The sequence below is a fragment of the Armigeres subalbatus genome, chromosome 3 (genome assembly GCF_024139115.2).
Source record: "Armigeres subalbatus isolate Guangzhou_Male chromosome 3, GZ_Asu_2, whole genome shotgun sequence".
NCBI lineage: Eukaryota > Metazoa > Arthropoda > Insecta > Diptera > Culicidae > Armigeres > Armigeres subalbatus.
This window is the reverse complement of record NC_085141.1, coordinates 197594105-197607740: the sequence shown is the minus strand read 5'-3', so window position 1 is coordinate 197607740 and position 13636 is coordinate 197594105. Positions and strand designations below refer to the sequence as shown.

At 41.7% G+C, this 13636-nt stretch overlaps 1 protein-coding gene across 1 annotated transcript in view; it reads right to left on the bottom strand.

The window, feature by feature from the left end:
• Nucleotides 1-247: 247 nt before the first annotated feature.
• LOC134225009 (protein ROP) overlaps nt 248-13636 on the bottom strand; it is a 69722-nt gene continuing 56333 nt past the window's right edge. Inside the window, exons 6-8 of the mRNA XM_062704741.1 lie at nt 2409-3183; nt 2160-2344; nt 248-890 (exon numbers count right to left, since the gene is read on the bottom strand). Of these exons, the coding sequence (XP_062560725.1) occupies nt 671-890; nt 2160-2344; nt 2409-3183 (1180 nt within the window). The 3' untranslated portion in view covers nt 248-670. The remainder of the gene's footprint in view (nt 891-2159; nt 2345-2408; nt 3184-13636) is intronic.

Genomic DNA, 13636 nt, shown 5'->3' with positions numbered 1-13636 from the left:
AAATAAATTTTCATTCGCGTTACGCGTAACATTTGGTAGTACCCACCCCCTCGCCCACCTTTTAGTGTAACAAATTACGCGTTACGTAATTTGTAAACAGACCCAAAAGGTGGTGGAAAAGAAAGGTGATTCAGTATCTTTCTAGGTCTGTTCAAACTATCAAACATCGACTCGCGAGAACTAAATACTTGGTTATGAATCATTCATTAGGCAGGTGATATCTTTAGAAATAAAGGCAAGCATAGGATGAATGAGGTACACTTCTAAATATTTAATGTTTTCGAATAATTTAAGCAATGATTTTTTTTATAATAGGATTTAATGACTTTCATCCATGCTACTTATAAATGTAATAAACTTTTTTTTCATGAAGATAAAAGCTATTATATATGGTTGGTTATAGAGCAGAATATATTAACGAAGAAATTACCTTATTTACTTATGTACGCTTTCAATATATACATAGTAGTCTAAATCATAACGAAGCAAATAACTTTGTAAATTTATAATTGAATTATTAGGTCATTTGAATAGATAATGTTCTCCATTACGCTTATCGAATTACGTTTATGTGATATACTGTTAATTGCTTCGAAACTTGCACAGTCAATTGCATAGATTTGACAGGTTTACATGGTAATTTAACATTACAAGCAAATATTAACTATTTCTACTCCTTGTTCAATGATCCCAGATCACTGAGGAATGTTTCGGGTGTTAAAATGTGGGATGAACCAATGTACACCTCCCAATTCTTGACAGCAGCCGTTACTTCGTAGGCGCAGCGGATTTCCGAGTAACTCACACCGCCAATAACGAACACAATCATGCGCGGCACATTCTTGACCGCTGTCTGCGACTTGTCCTTATGCCAATGACCATAGCGGGCACTTTTTCAAATATTGAACATTTAAAATAATTAGAAATGTGTTGTAGGATTGGCTTGAGCTGCCTCTAAAATGATAGAAATCCAACCTCGGTTTTTCATGCAAAATACTCAGGTTTGAAATACAGGTATTGCAATTTGTTCTGACTCATTTTGAAATATCAAAGTGAACATGAAGTTAATTTAGCGACTTAAGAATTTCAGTCACAAACTAAACGGAATTAAGGTCATCTTCACCTCTAATTAGGCTTTGAACCAGTCTCGATGCTCACGCAGCATCTTTTTAACGCTTAAAGTACCTGCGTTTACGCAAATCAAAACTGATATGTGGGTATCGGGTCTAAGAGAGCGGAGGTGAAGAAAATGGCCCTTAATGATTTGGGCGTTATTTCTGATACAAATCGTATGCTAGTAGGTATGTATTGGACTTCTAACGATTGAAGTACACTTCAATCACTTCGCTAGAGTAAGCATCATACATGGAAAGAAAATTGTCGCTGAAAAATGCAAAAAAGGAAGAAAAAATCGGCTGAAGATGGTGGGTTTAAATCCCATTGAAGGAAAGGGGTTACCTCCGATACATTTGTCGAATAAAATTGTTCTCATACTGTGCAATGTGCATCGAATTTTCAAAACATTGTAATAAATGTCCATGTCGAGTGATCAAGACTTGGGATATAGATTGTTTGAAATGAGGTAACTACAGCTTAATAGTATCTCTGAATGCACAATAGAAATATTGCACTGGCACATGAGACTGAGATACCTGCATGTGAGTTTTTGTATAGAAAACTGAAGGGGTGGATTTTTAATATGTTAGAGGTCGTTCACTAATAACGTAAGCTTTTTTTGGGTTTTTTGAAACCTCCCCCCCCCGGTTTTTGTTTATATGAAGAGTAAGAAAATGATAGACCCCCTACTCCCCTCATTTATGCTTACGTAACTAGTGAACGACGCCTTACTGTCTAAAAAATATAGCGTTTAGACAGCATGAGGACGTAACTGTACTGATCGATTTGTCTTCATCGATTATTTTTTTCGGTTATAATTCAACTGTTTCAGAAATTGTATCTTCTTCGTGATTATTGCATCTGAAGTCAATCATTCTTCATCGAACCAAAGCATTAAATGCTTGACAAACTACCACAACTCGCTACATTCATAAAAAGAAAACATCGACGAAGAAATCGATCAATGAAATTACGCCTCTAAGATCCTAAGCGCGAGATATAGAATTTCAAAATTGATTAAGAAATAGATATGCCAAAATTACCTGGTTGGAGCATGGAATCCAGCTGTTTTACGTCCCCCAAGGAATGGGAAATGCCTTTCATCTAACTTGTTATCGATGCTATCTTCCATGATATCTTTAATTACAGGAGTCCACCTTGACATCTGATAGGTGTGCTCATTGATGCGCTCTTTCCTTGGTACGGTGTATCCCTTTTTTCGATTACCCTAGAAAACAATGAAAGTAGTTATAAAAGCCCTAAACCACAATTTCTGTCTTCATTTTACTTACATCTGCAATAACGTTGATACCCAGGTAGTTTAAGTTTGTAATCATTTCTCTTTCCTTTGGTTCAATCTGAGCATGGGTAACCAACTTGGTTAAATTCTCTTCAGATATTCCATTCTTAATCATGACGTACAAAGCAATTATGCGAACTTTATCATAGTTAGATACTGATTGGTCCAACAGTATTGGAACAATGTTGCGCATGTGGTCTTTGATTTTTTCTCCTTCAGCATCGGTACCCATAGCAAGATCTTGTTCCACCCGACAAAGTTTATCTACATAACCCTGATAGGATTTCATGCAATCTTCTGCCAAATGCAAATGAGTGGAATATTTGGACAATTGTTTCTGATATTGTGGCATCTTCTTAATCATCTGAGAAAGATCCTTCATCGATTGCTTCTCGGTCTGAGTGAGTCTTTTCGACTCGGTGAACGTTTTCAAATACTGTGTTACACTTTGTGATACAACTGCAATGTGTTGGTGTCGCAGATCAACCCACAAATCATCTTTTTCGTCTAACAGCACCTCCTTCTCAGCAGCATTCGGCGATGGAATAAACTTGTAAACATCATTGACAATTGGGAGCAAATCGTAAGCCATTGCTTGTAAAGTTAATTCGTGGAGCAAGGGAGATACACAATCGAAGCCACGGTCAATGATAAGCAACTGTGATCTTGCCTTTTCTGGACCTTCGCCCATAGTAGGTTCATCGGCTTTGTATGCATCAAGTTTTTGCTGTATCATTTGCGCCAGCTCCATATTTCCTTCCCATTCGCTGAAAAAAAATAGACTATGTATACCGTAGAAGTACCCTATTTTACACAGTTGAACGAATAAAAATAATCTAATTTTAAGAATAATCGTTAAGCATATTCGCTAAATATTTTGCATGTACAAATTATGAAACATAAGATAAGCTAAGACTATATATGTACTAACACCAGTCTCAAGAAAATTTCAGGAACCCGTCCTTATTGTGCTTTGAAAAGAAACATCTTGAATTTCTACAAGATGCTCACCCCCTAGAATGTTCTTTCAGTTATCAAAGTTTTCTTTTAGATTTTTTAGAAATTGTCAACTTCCGCTGAAGTTATTTTAAAATTTTAATTATAGGAATAAGTTCCAATAAAGAAACTTTCAAGAGTCTATACGACTTTTAATAAAACATGGACCAGATTTCAGCATTTTTTTCACGTTGCTAAATAGTTTAAGTAAAAGGCACGTATTGATTTAATTCATGTAAAATTACACATTCTTTTTTAAAATTCTGCGCATTTTCCAATGGCTTGACTGGTATTTTTGCCTTTCTTGCATACAAAGTATACGTAAAAGCTTACGTTATACCAATCGGCTCAGCTCAACGAATTAAGATGATGCCTGTATGTCGAGATGATGCCACACTTTTTGGTACTTAGAAATGGCCATCAAAAAACTTTAAATAACTTCGTGGGAGCACTTGAGGGCACTGCAAGAAAAAAAAAATACAATAATGACTACATGTTGTTCACAAATGTTAATGTATTAAAATGACGACCTCGGTGGTCTAGTGGTTTCCGCTTCTGCCTTATAAGCAGGAGGTCGTGGGTTCAATTCCAGACTCGTCCATTACTGCAATTTCTTAATTTTAATGAGAGATGTCACGCGATGTTTACGTATTGTCAAATTCTCTGGATGTGATACACTGCGCGGCTTTTGTAATGTTCCCAAATGAGTACTTGCACAAAACTTCACGTGGTTATTCACTGTCGAAAGGTATGGCCACGCCAAACAATACACCGCAATCCTATTCATCCATAAGCATCAAGTAAACGGGGTGCAGAAAGCACGGCGGTATCTTTCCTGAAGGGTAGCAGCGTGAAATTTTGAGGAAATAAGGCAATATCTGCCCTTTTAAATTTCTATAGTAACGCGGAGAAAAAATCTTTTTCTTCTTATTGGCATTACATCCCCACACTGGGACAGAGCCGCCTAGCAGCTTAGTGTTCATTAAGCACTTCCACAGTTATTAACTGAGAGGTTGTAAGTGTTGGTTATGTTATGTGATGAGTGTTGCCGAGAAATTCGTGGAATTTTAGTGTTATGCGTGAATTGTTTGTGAATGGCAGGTAAAACTCGTCTTTATGTGTAGGTTTTCCATGTACAGTAGCGACTGCAGTAGAGCAGGGCGTGATTAGCCTCCACCATCCGTAATTGGTTTGATGGAATGATGCGAGGTGACTGACCTGAAAAAGGAGGTCATGACCCTAGAATGCAGGAAACAAGTCTGAAACCGTCACTTATCCAACGCAATTCGAAGTGAACGGAATAAAGTTTTAAAGCTAGCGAAAGCACCAAATTAGAAGAAGTTGAAGTGAGAGAGTTTGTGGAAGAAGACCAGGACGTCAGAACCCCGCCGTTTTTATGGTTTAATCCTTGGTTAAACCCCATCGAGAACCGCCATCGTACCCAGGTTCCATTGTCGGCCTGATTCGGCATTGTTCCGCCGATAGCCGTTCGGCCATCTTATTGGTCGTTTTGGACCGCGGCAAGGAGCGAGGGAGATCCCCAAGCCACCCCGGCGTTACCACCGGTAAGCCGCAGCGAGCCGAGTCATCGGCAACAGAAGGAGGAAGGTGTCAGCCACCGACGCTACGTAGGCCGTTGAAGGGCGAAGGAAGTACCGAAGAGGAAGAAAGCCGCCGTCGCCTGCGTGAATGCCCTTGCATCGAAGATTAAATACAAGGAAGGACGGAAGGAGAGCTAGGCAGAGGACGAGGAAGGACAGGAGTTGAAGAAGGAAGAAGTGAAGTGGTGGAGTGCTGCCAGGAAGAGGGGCCCCGAGGAAGACAGGTTAGCTAGAATTAAGCAAGTGAAAGAGTGGAGGAAATAAAGTGTCGCATTGTGAAGCTCTGTGGTTTTCCCTACATTTTGATTGCGAGAGTTCCCTGCCCGCGAGTAGCTTGAAGTGAGCGTGCCGACCCTGAGGCCATTGGTTCAGGGAGTCTCAGCATAGCTCAGGCCATACTTACCCAATACACTTTGGGCTCGCTGCGGCTTACCGGTGGTAACGCCGGGGTGGCTTGGGGATCTCCCTCCCTCCTTGCCGCGGTCCAAAACGACCAATAAGATGGCCGAACGGCTATCGGTGGAACAATGCCGAATCAGGCCGACAATGGAACCTGGGTACGATGGCGGTTCTCGATGGGGTTTAACCAAGGATTAAACCATAAAAACGGCGGAGTTCTGACGTCCTGGTCTTCTTCCACAAACTCTCTCACTTCAACTTCTTCTAATTTGGTGCTTTCGCTAGCTTTAAAACTTTATTCCGTTCACTTCGAATTGCGTTGGATAAGTGACGGTTTCAGGCTTGTTTCCTGCATTCTAGGGTCATGACCTCCTTTTTCAGGTCAGTCACCTCGCATCATTCCATCAACCCAATTACGCCACCCCTTCATGGCTGCTCGACGATGGTGCTTCTGGCCCTCTGGTGTTGGGTTGGAGGACTATGGTGAGTGGTTGGCTGCGGTCTTCTAGGGTGGTGGAGGCTAATCACGCCCTGCTCTACTGCAGTCGCTACTGTACATGGAAAACCTACACATAAAGACGAGTTTTACCTGCCATTCACAAACAATTCACGCATAACACTAAAATTCCACGAATTTCTCGGCAACACTCATCACATAACATAACCAACACTTACAAGGTTTCTAAGCCAAGTTTACCATTTTTGCATTCGTATATCATGAGGCTAACACGATGATACTTTTATGCCCAGGGAAGTCGAGACAATTTCCAATCCGAAAATTGCCTAGACCGGCACCGGGAATCGAACCCAGCCACCCTCAGCATGGTATTACTTTGTAGCCGCGCGTTTTACCGCACGGCTAAGGAGGGTCCCACAACGCGGAGAAAGAATAGCATGCTTAAAATATCTCAACACTTTTTATTCCGTTGCAGGGCATCAGCATGATTGAGTACATATTTTGTGATGAGCAAAGAACATGAATTCACCCGGGAAACGGACTTTATTACTGGAAAAGCAAACAGAAACTCGAGACGCGTGGAGAATAAAAGAGACGAACAAAACCTTCCGCTACGACGGTTTATTGATAACTAACTTATGTATTACTACAAGTATGGCTCAAGACAGCCGTGCGATAAGACGCGCGGCTACAAAGCATGACCATGCTGAGGGTGTCTGGGTTCGATTCCCGGTGCCGGTCTAGGCAATTTTCGGATTGGAAATTGTCTCGACTTCCCTGGACATAAAAGTATCATCGTGCTAACCTCATAATATACGAATGCAAAAATGGTAACCTGGCTAAGAAACCTCGCAGTTAATAACTGTGGAAGTGTGGAAGTTATTGATTTGCTCTCAAGCTTTGCTCGGGCATACTTCCCCTTCCTAAGCATTCGCAAGGACGTAGCCAGGACAGATCTCGACTATAAGAGAGTGCATTCTTGAGCAAAGTCTGAAAACATAATGAGAGAATATAGAAAACTTATTTTGATTTTGACATAAATTTAAAATAATAATTTGTTTTCAAATATGAGATTGATAACATCTCTTGATCTCATTTAGCTGTAGATTTCTGAATTGTATGACCTGATATCAAACTGTGTACTTATTTTGCTATAGGAAACCAATATCAAAACCAATATGAATTTTGTTTTCGATTTGCTCTCATCGATAGCAGGAATAGTTTTCGATTTGATATATGTGACATATGTCACAATAAGATTTTTCGTTATTTTAACCGTTAAAACGACCAAAAAGATTTCAAAACAAGTAATCATATTCGGCGATTTCAAAACATCAAAACAAGTTATCGATCTGCTCTCAAGCTTTGCTCGGGTAGTGATAGTCCCAAATCAATATCTGTGTTGTGATGCTATGCTCATACAATAGTCCAAGCTTATACCACCTTTTACCAACGAATTTGTGCAACTTGCTCAATACTAAAACTAATATGAAATGCCAATATATTAGAATTAGTTAATCATCACGCGACTGATTTGCGATTTGGGCGTAATATATTTTGGAAACAAACATTGAAAGGAGAATTCCTACTATAAGGCAGACATATCCTGTGAAAACCACGATATGTGTCCGAGAGCATAAGCTTTCCTTTATCAGATAAGGGAATTAGTTTTGGAGAAAAGCGCTCGTATTCTACGGAATTCAACAAACATGCTTGTTTACAAAATAAGTTATGCCCAAATCGCAAATCGGTCTCGATATATAAAAAATGTCTATTGTATGACACTGCTCCCAATGTCAATACCCCGAAAGGCCATTGCCCGAATAAACCATTACCCCGAATTTGTAAAAAAAATGATGAAAATACCGTCAAACGGGGTGACTTGCAACACTTTTCAAGTTTCTCTCTCAATATTTCTGAATTAAAAGGATTTATTCATTCTACTAGTACATGATACTTTTAATGTATCCTAATATTAGTGATTACACATATAATCAGACATATAACAATAATAAAAATATGAAAATAATATCAAAATGATGGGTGTTGCAAGCCGCCCCTACTGCGGGGTGACTTGCAACACTTAATCGAATTCAATCATAACATGTTTTAAAACAACTTAATCATAGTAATTTTTTATCCTGGGTCATTCTTCACCACTGTCAATGAAGGGGCCTTACTTGAGGGATCTCCCTTCATTCCGATTTTTTTACGATTTCATCGAAGTCATCGGTTTGAAAGTGCTTTATGTCGGTTTAAGAATGGTGTACACCATCACCATTCCCTGGATAGTGGTTTTTAAAACGGGTTTCCTTTCTTTTCCTGCCATCCAAATTACCACGATTATGTTAAGATCATTATTTTGAAAAGGCATTTCCGCAGCAAGCAGTAAAACATCCACAAGTGTTGGATCTTCTTGGGGATTCAACACTGTTTGACCACCGTAAGTCTAAGTTTTACTGTTTTCTGTATAAGGATAATGTAAAATTGTTGTTAAGGACAAATCGTACCGCCAACCGCGGGCTGTTATGGTAGCCTATAACCATGGAGCACCTAAACGACATCGAATTGGCGGATGACGTTGCACTCCTCGCGCAACGGCGCTCTGATATGCAGAGTAAGCTCAACGACCTTGCCGAGCGCTCCTCCTCGGCAGGCTTAGTCATCAACGTCAACAAAACCAAATCGTTGGATGTAACTCCTCCGGTGACTCCTTCCAGTTTCACAGTAGCCGGGCAACCAGTGGAGAATGTTGAAAGCTTCCAATATCTTGGTAGCCAAATGGCGTCAGACGGCGGTACCAAGATCGACATAGGCGCACGGATCAAGAAAGCAAGGGCTGCCTTTGCGAGTTTAAGAAATATCTGGAAAAACAGGCATATAAGTGAACGCACCAAAATACGAATTTTCAACTCTAACGTGAAATCTGTGCTGTTATACGCTTGCGAAACATGGTGTGTATCAGTGGAGAACACTCAATGGTTGCAGGTGTTCATTAACAGATGCCTGCGGTATATAATTCGGGCCTGGTGGCCTCACAACTGGATCTCAAACAACGAGCTTCATCGTCGTTGTCACCAGAGGCCGATAGCAACAGAAATTCGCGATCGGAAGTGGGGCTGGGTCGGCTACACTCTACATAGGGGCGGAAACGAAATCTGTAAACAAGCATTAGACTTGAACCCAGCGGGACATCGCAGCAGAGGCAGACCCAGAGGCTCATGGCGGCGAAGCCTTAATAAAGAAATAAAAGAAGTCGACCGAAATCTAACCTGGCAACAGGTTAAAGCGATAGCCGGGCAACGCTCAGGATGGAGATCTTTCAAGTCGGCCCTTTGCACCACCGGAGGTGTACAGTAAGTAAAGTAAGTAAATAAATTCTGTAACATAAAATCAATGCTAGTTTAAAAAAAAATGTTTAAAAACTGAATCAGCAGTTTTCGAAAAATAAAACTATCGTGTATCAGCTGTTGCAAGTCACCCCGCAGGGGGCAAATTTCAAAAAAGTTGATATTTCAAAAACAAACAATTTTCTTATTTTATAGTTTTAACGGAATTACATACCTAATTAGGTACTGTAACTGAAGAGGGGAGCTATATTTTCACCTAAATACCAACTAGGCACAACAAATACAATGTAAACTAGGGATGCGTGATGACATAGGTCAATGTTAGAGTATATTTTATTGTTAAAAAACAAAAACTTGTGGAAAACCCAAGTGTTGCAAGTCACCCCGTTTGACGGTACTCACTATATCACTTTATTGGGTTGCGTTTATTAATGACTATGACCTAGCGGGCAGCAGGGACTATGTCCAAGGGCGACAATCCCTCCCCAGACCATCGGCGAGTTGTGGGGCTTGCCTAGGATGCGGTGGGGTTGGACAGTGGGCCCTGTTAAATTCCTATAAAAAGCTGCATGTATCCGCAAGTAGGCCCCACCAAAGCGACCGTGTGCCGCTCAAAGCGCACAAGCCCAAGACCTGGTGTTAGGTGGGACGCTAAACAGCCCTGACACGACGACCCTCCGACGAGACAGGAGGTTTGCGCATGCCCAATAAGCCGCCTGGAAAACCAATCATTACGAACAATATAAGAGATAATGCGACTCGATATAATCGGCAAAGACCTAGGCGATGAATAAAGGATGACACATATTACGTACACATATTACGTAAGCACTTGAGGGGGGAGGGGGAATCGGTCAATATCTTATTATTATTATTTTTATTATTTAATCAGACTAAGGCCGAAGTGGCCTGTGCGGTATATAAGAGTCTTCTCCATTCGGCTCGGTCCATGGCTACACGTCGCCAACCACGCAGTCTACGGAGGGTCCGCAAGTCATCTTCCACCTGATCGATCCACCTTGCCCGCTGCGCACCTCGCCTTCTTGTGCCCGTCGGATCGTTGTCGAGAACCATTTTCACCGGGTTACTGTCCGACATTCTGGCTACGTGCCCGGCCCATCGCAGTCGTCCGATTTTCGCGGTGTGAACGATGGATGGTTCTCCCAACAGCTGATGCAATTCGTGGTTCATTCGCCTCCTCCACGTACCGTCCGCCATCTGCACCCCACCATAGATGGTACGCAGCACTTTCCTTTCGAAAACTCCAAGTGCGCGTTGGTCCTCCACGAGCATCGTCCAGGTCTCGTGTCCGTAGAGGACTACCGGTCTAATTAGCGTTTTGTAGATTGTCAGTTTGGTACGGCGGCGAACTCTATTCGATCCGTCTTGCGGAGTCCAAAGTACGTACGATTTCCAGCCACTATGCGTCTCCGAATTTCTCTGCTGGTGTCATTTTCGGCAGTCACCAGTGAGCCCAAGTACACAAATTCTTCTACCACCTCGATTTCGTCACCACCGGTCAATATCTTACGCTTCATATAAATAAAAAATCATTTGTTTGAAAAAAATCTTACATGGGGGGAGTGAGGTTTGAAAAACCCAGAAAAATTGCTTACGTAATAAGTGTACGACCCATTCCCAGTTGTACGCTCAAAGCAGTCGGTTTGTTTTCGCGACGTGCAATTTTTTCCGTGAGTTTTTCTCCTGATTAGAGTTTTTACCCACGGTTTTTCTTTGCCAAGTTGGCAAGAGCGTCTTCTTCTGGTCCGGGGAAGCATCGTGTCCTGGCCGAGACCTCCGGCATTGGTGTCGAAGACCAGAAAATCCGATCGCCATCAATTAATCGGATCCATCGGTAGGGAGAAGCCAATCATCACATTGATCTCGTGTCGACCGGCCCCTACACAAGCGCATCACTCTGCATCTATAGCCAAGCAGAAACCAATGCGATCAGCCAGCCGCAGTACAGAAGCTGTTGATGTGGGATAAAACGGACTGAGAAACAGCAGCATCCACACAACAGAAGGTACGCAGTGAAGGCTGCACGGCTAGGTATAAATTTGTTTTTTTATTCCGCTATATCTGCTGTTGTCTGAAGCTAGGTTGGTCTTTATTGCTAGCAGTGGTTCTCAACACTACAGTTTTCATTCCCACTTTGTCCAGCTAGTTTTGTAAATATTTTTTTTTTTTTCATTCCACTGTTATTATTCCCATTCCAGTTAAAAATTATCATCCCATTATCACACCTCTCTTATTATCTTTTTTTTTTTGTTTTTTTTTTCACTAAGTATTTGATAAAACGCCTTTCATTTTTAGTATATAAGTAAAACCAAGTAATAGGCTAATTTGGTCTTTGAACCTTTTTTTTTTATTATTATTATTATTTTTTTTCGTTTTCTATTTTTTTTTTTTGTTTTTTGTGCGTTTTTTTTTGGTTTCTGTCTCTGTTGCATTTTTCAAATAATATCGCTACGATTCTAATCGTTTGCGGTCCTGAATCCACAAGCTGAATGGAAATTAATGATAAAGGCGGGGGCTCAGAATTTGAGATTTCCGACGACGAGATACCTTCTCCGTCATATGAAAACTTGATTGGAACACTTTTTACTGTGCCGGAGGCCAAAGATTCTATCAATACGGCACCAATGGAAAGTAAGTCATCTGCCACTCCTACGTTAGAATCCTCAGAGCGAATGGATACTAACCCAACTCAGTCTGTTGGTGCATACCAACATCATGGTCCTTCTTCTGGCTACCCCACCCCGGCGCACCCCCGCCTAAAGGCTTATCCACCCGGATCTAAGTGTCCTTTTCTGGTTTTCTTTCGCCCCACAGGCAAACCGCTAAATAAATTACAAATCGAAAAGATCTGGCAAAGTCGTTTCGGAGCATTGAAGAAGTTAACTCACCGAGCCGCAATAAGCTTCACATCACTGTAAGTGATCGCGAACAGGCGAACAAGATTGCTGCCTGTGAGCTCTTTCGCATGGAATATCATGTTTACATTTTAAGTCACGAAGTTGAGGTTGCAGGAGTGGTCACCGAACCGTTTCTAACAAGCGATGGCATCAAGGCTGGCACTGGTGGATTTAGGAAACCGAGCGGTTCCAGCAGTCCAGATCCTTGATGTCAGGCAAATGAACTTTGTGTCAGCAGATGGCACGAAAAAACCATCTGATTCTTTTCGAGTGACCTTTTCTGGATCAGCACTGCCTGACTTCTTACTAATGGGAAAACTTCGTTTACCTGTCCGTCTCTATGTGCCGACGGTCATGCACTGCAATAGGTGCCAACAAATTGGGCACACCGAAACGTACTGCTGTAATAAGCCACGCTGCAACAAATGTGGCGAACAACATGTCGAGGGTCCCTGCAGCAAGGAACCCAAATGCACTTGCTGTGGCGATTCTCCGCATAATATCTCTGCATGCCCGCGGTACATAGAGCGGGGAAAACATCAAATCCGCTCTCTCCAACAGCGATCGAGGCGAACTTACGCAGAAATGCTAAAGAAGATCGCCCCAGCCGCTGTACCATCAACCCAATCTATCGCCAATGATAACATCTTCTCTTCCCTTCCGCAAGATGACCAAGGCTCTGACTCTGGGGACGGTGAAGAGTACACTGTTGTCGAAACAGGAGCAAAGCGGAAGCGTATGAGATCAAAGCTACTGCGCCAACAAGTATCTCAAAATGTCTCTGTCGAACAACAGGTTTTCCGACCCTCCCCTGAAAAATTAGCAAGTGGCGGAAAACCCAAGAAAATTTCTCCTCCTGGGTTCAAATTTGTGGCTAATGATTTTCCGTCACTTCCTGGAACATCTAAAACCCCAGTTGTTCCACTTTTCGCCCAGAAAGCAGGAAAACAATATGATCAATGCGAGCCTCAGCAACAACAAGCTGAAGCATCAAATAAAATGTCGCTCTCTAGGATTGTGGATTTCATCTTCAACATATTGGAACTTTCCCCATCAACAAGAAACATCATCAATATGATAAATTCTTTAATGAAACCCTTTTTGAAGCAACTAAGTTTAAAGTGGCCTATTCTTGACTCGATCATATCCTTCGATGGCTAATACAACCAATGAGGTGAGGGATGTGATCACAGTTCTGCAGTGGAATTGTAGGAGTATCATCAAAATTTAGCAGCGTTTAAATATTTAGTTCACAGCACAGGTTGTGATGCATTTACTCTCAGTGAAACATGGCTAACTTCAGATAAAAACCCTCTTTCCACGATTTCAACATTATTCGCCGAGATCGAGGTGATGGATATGGAGGGTGCTCTTGGGGATCAACAAGCTCCACTCTTTTTACAGAATAGATCTTCCCTCGATGACAGGCACTGAAGTAGTCGCATGTCATGTCACCATACGAGGAAAAAGCTTCAGCATAGCTTCTGTGTATATACCGC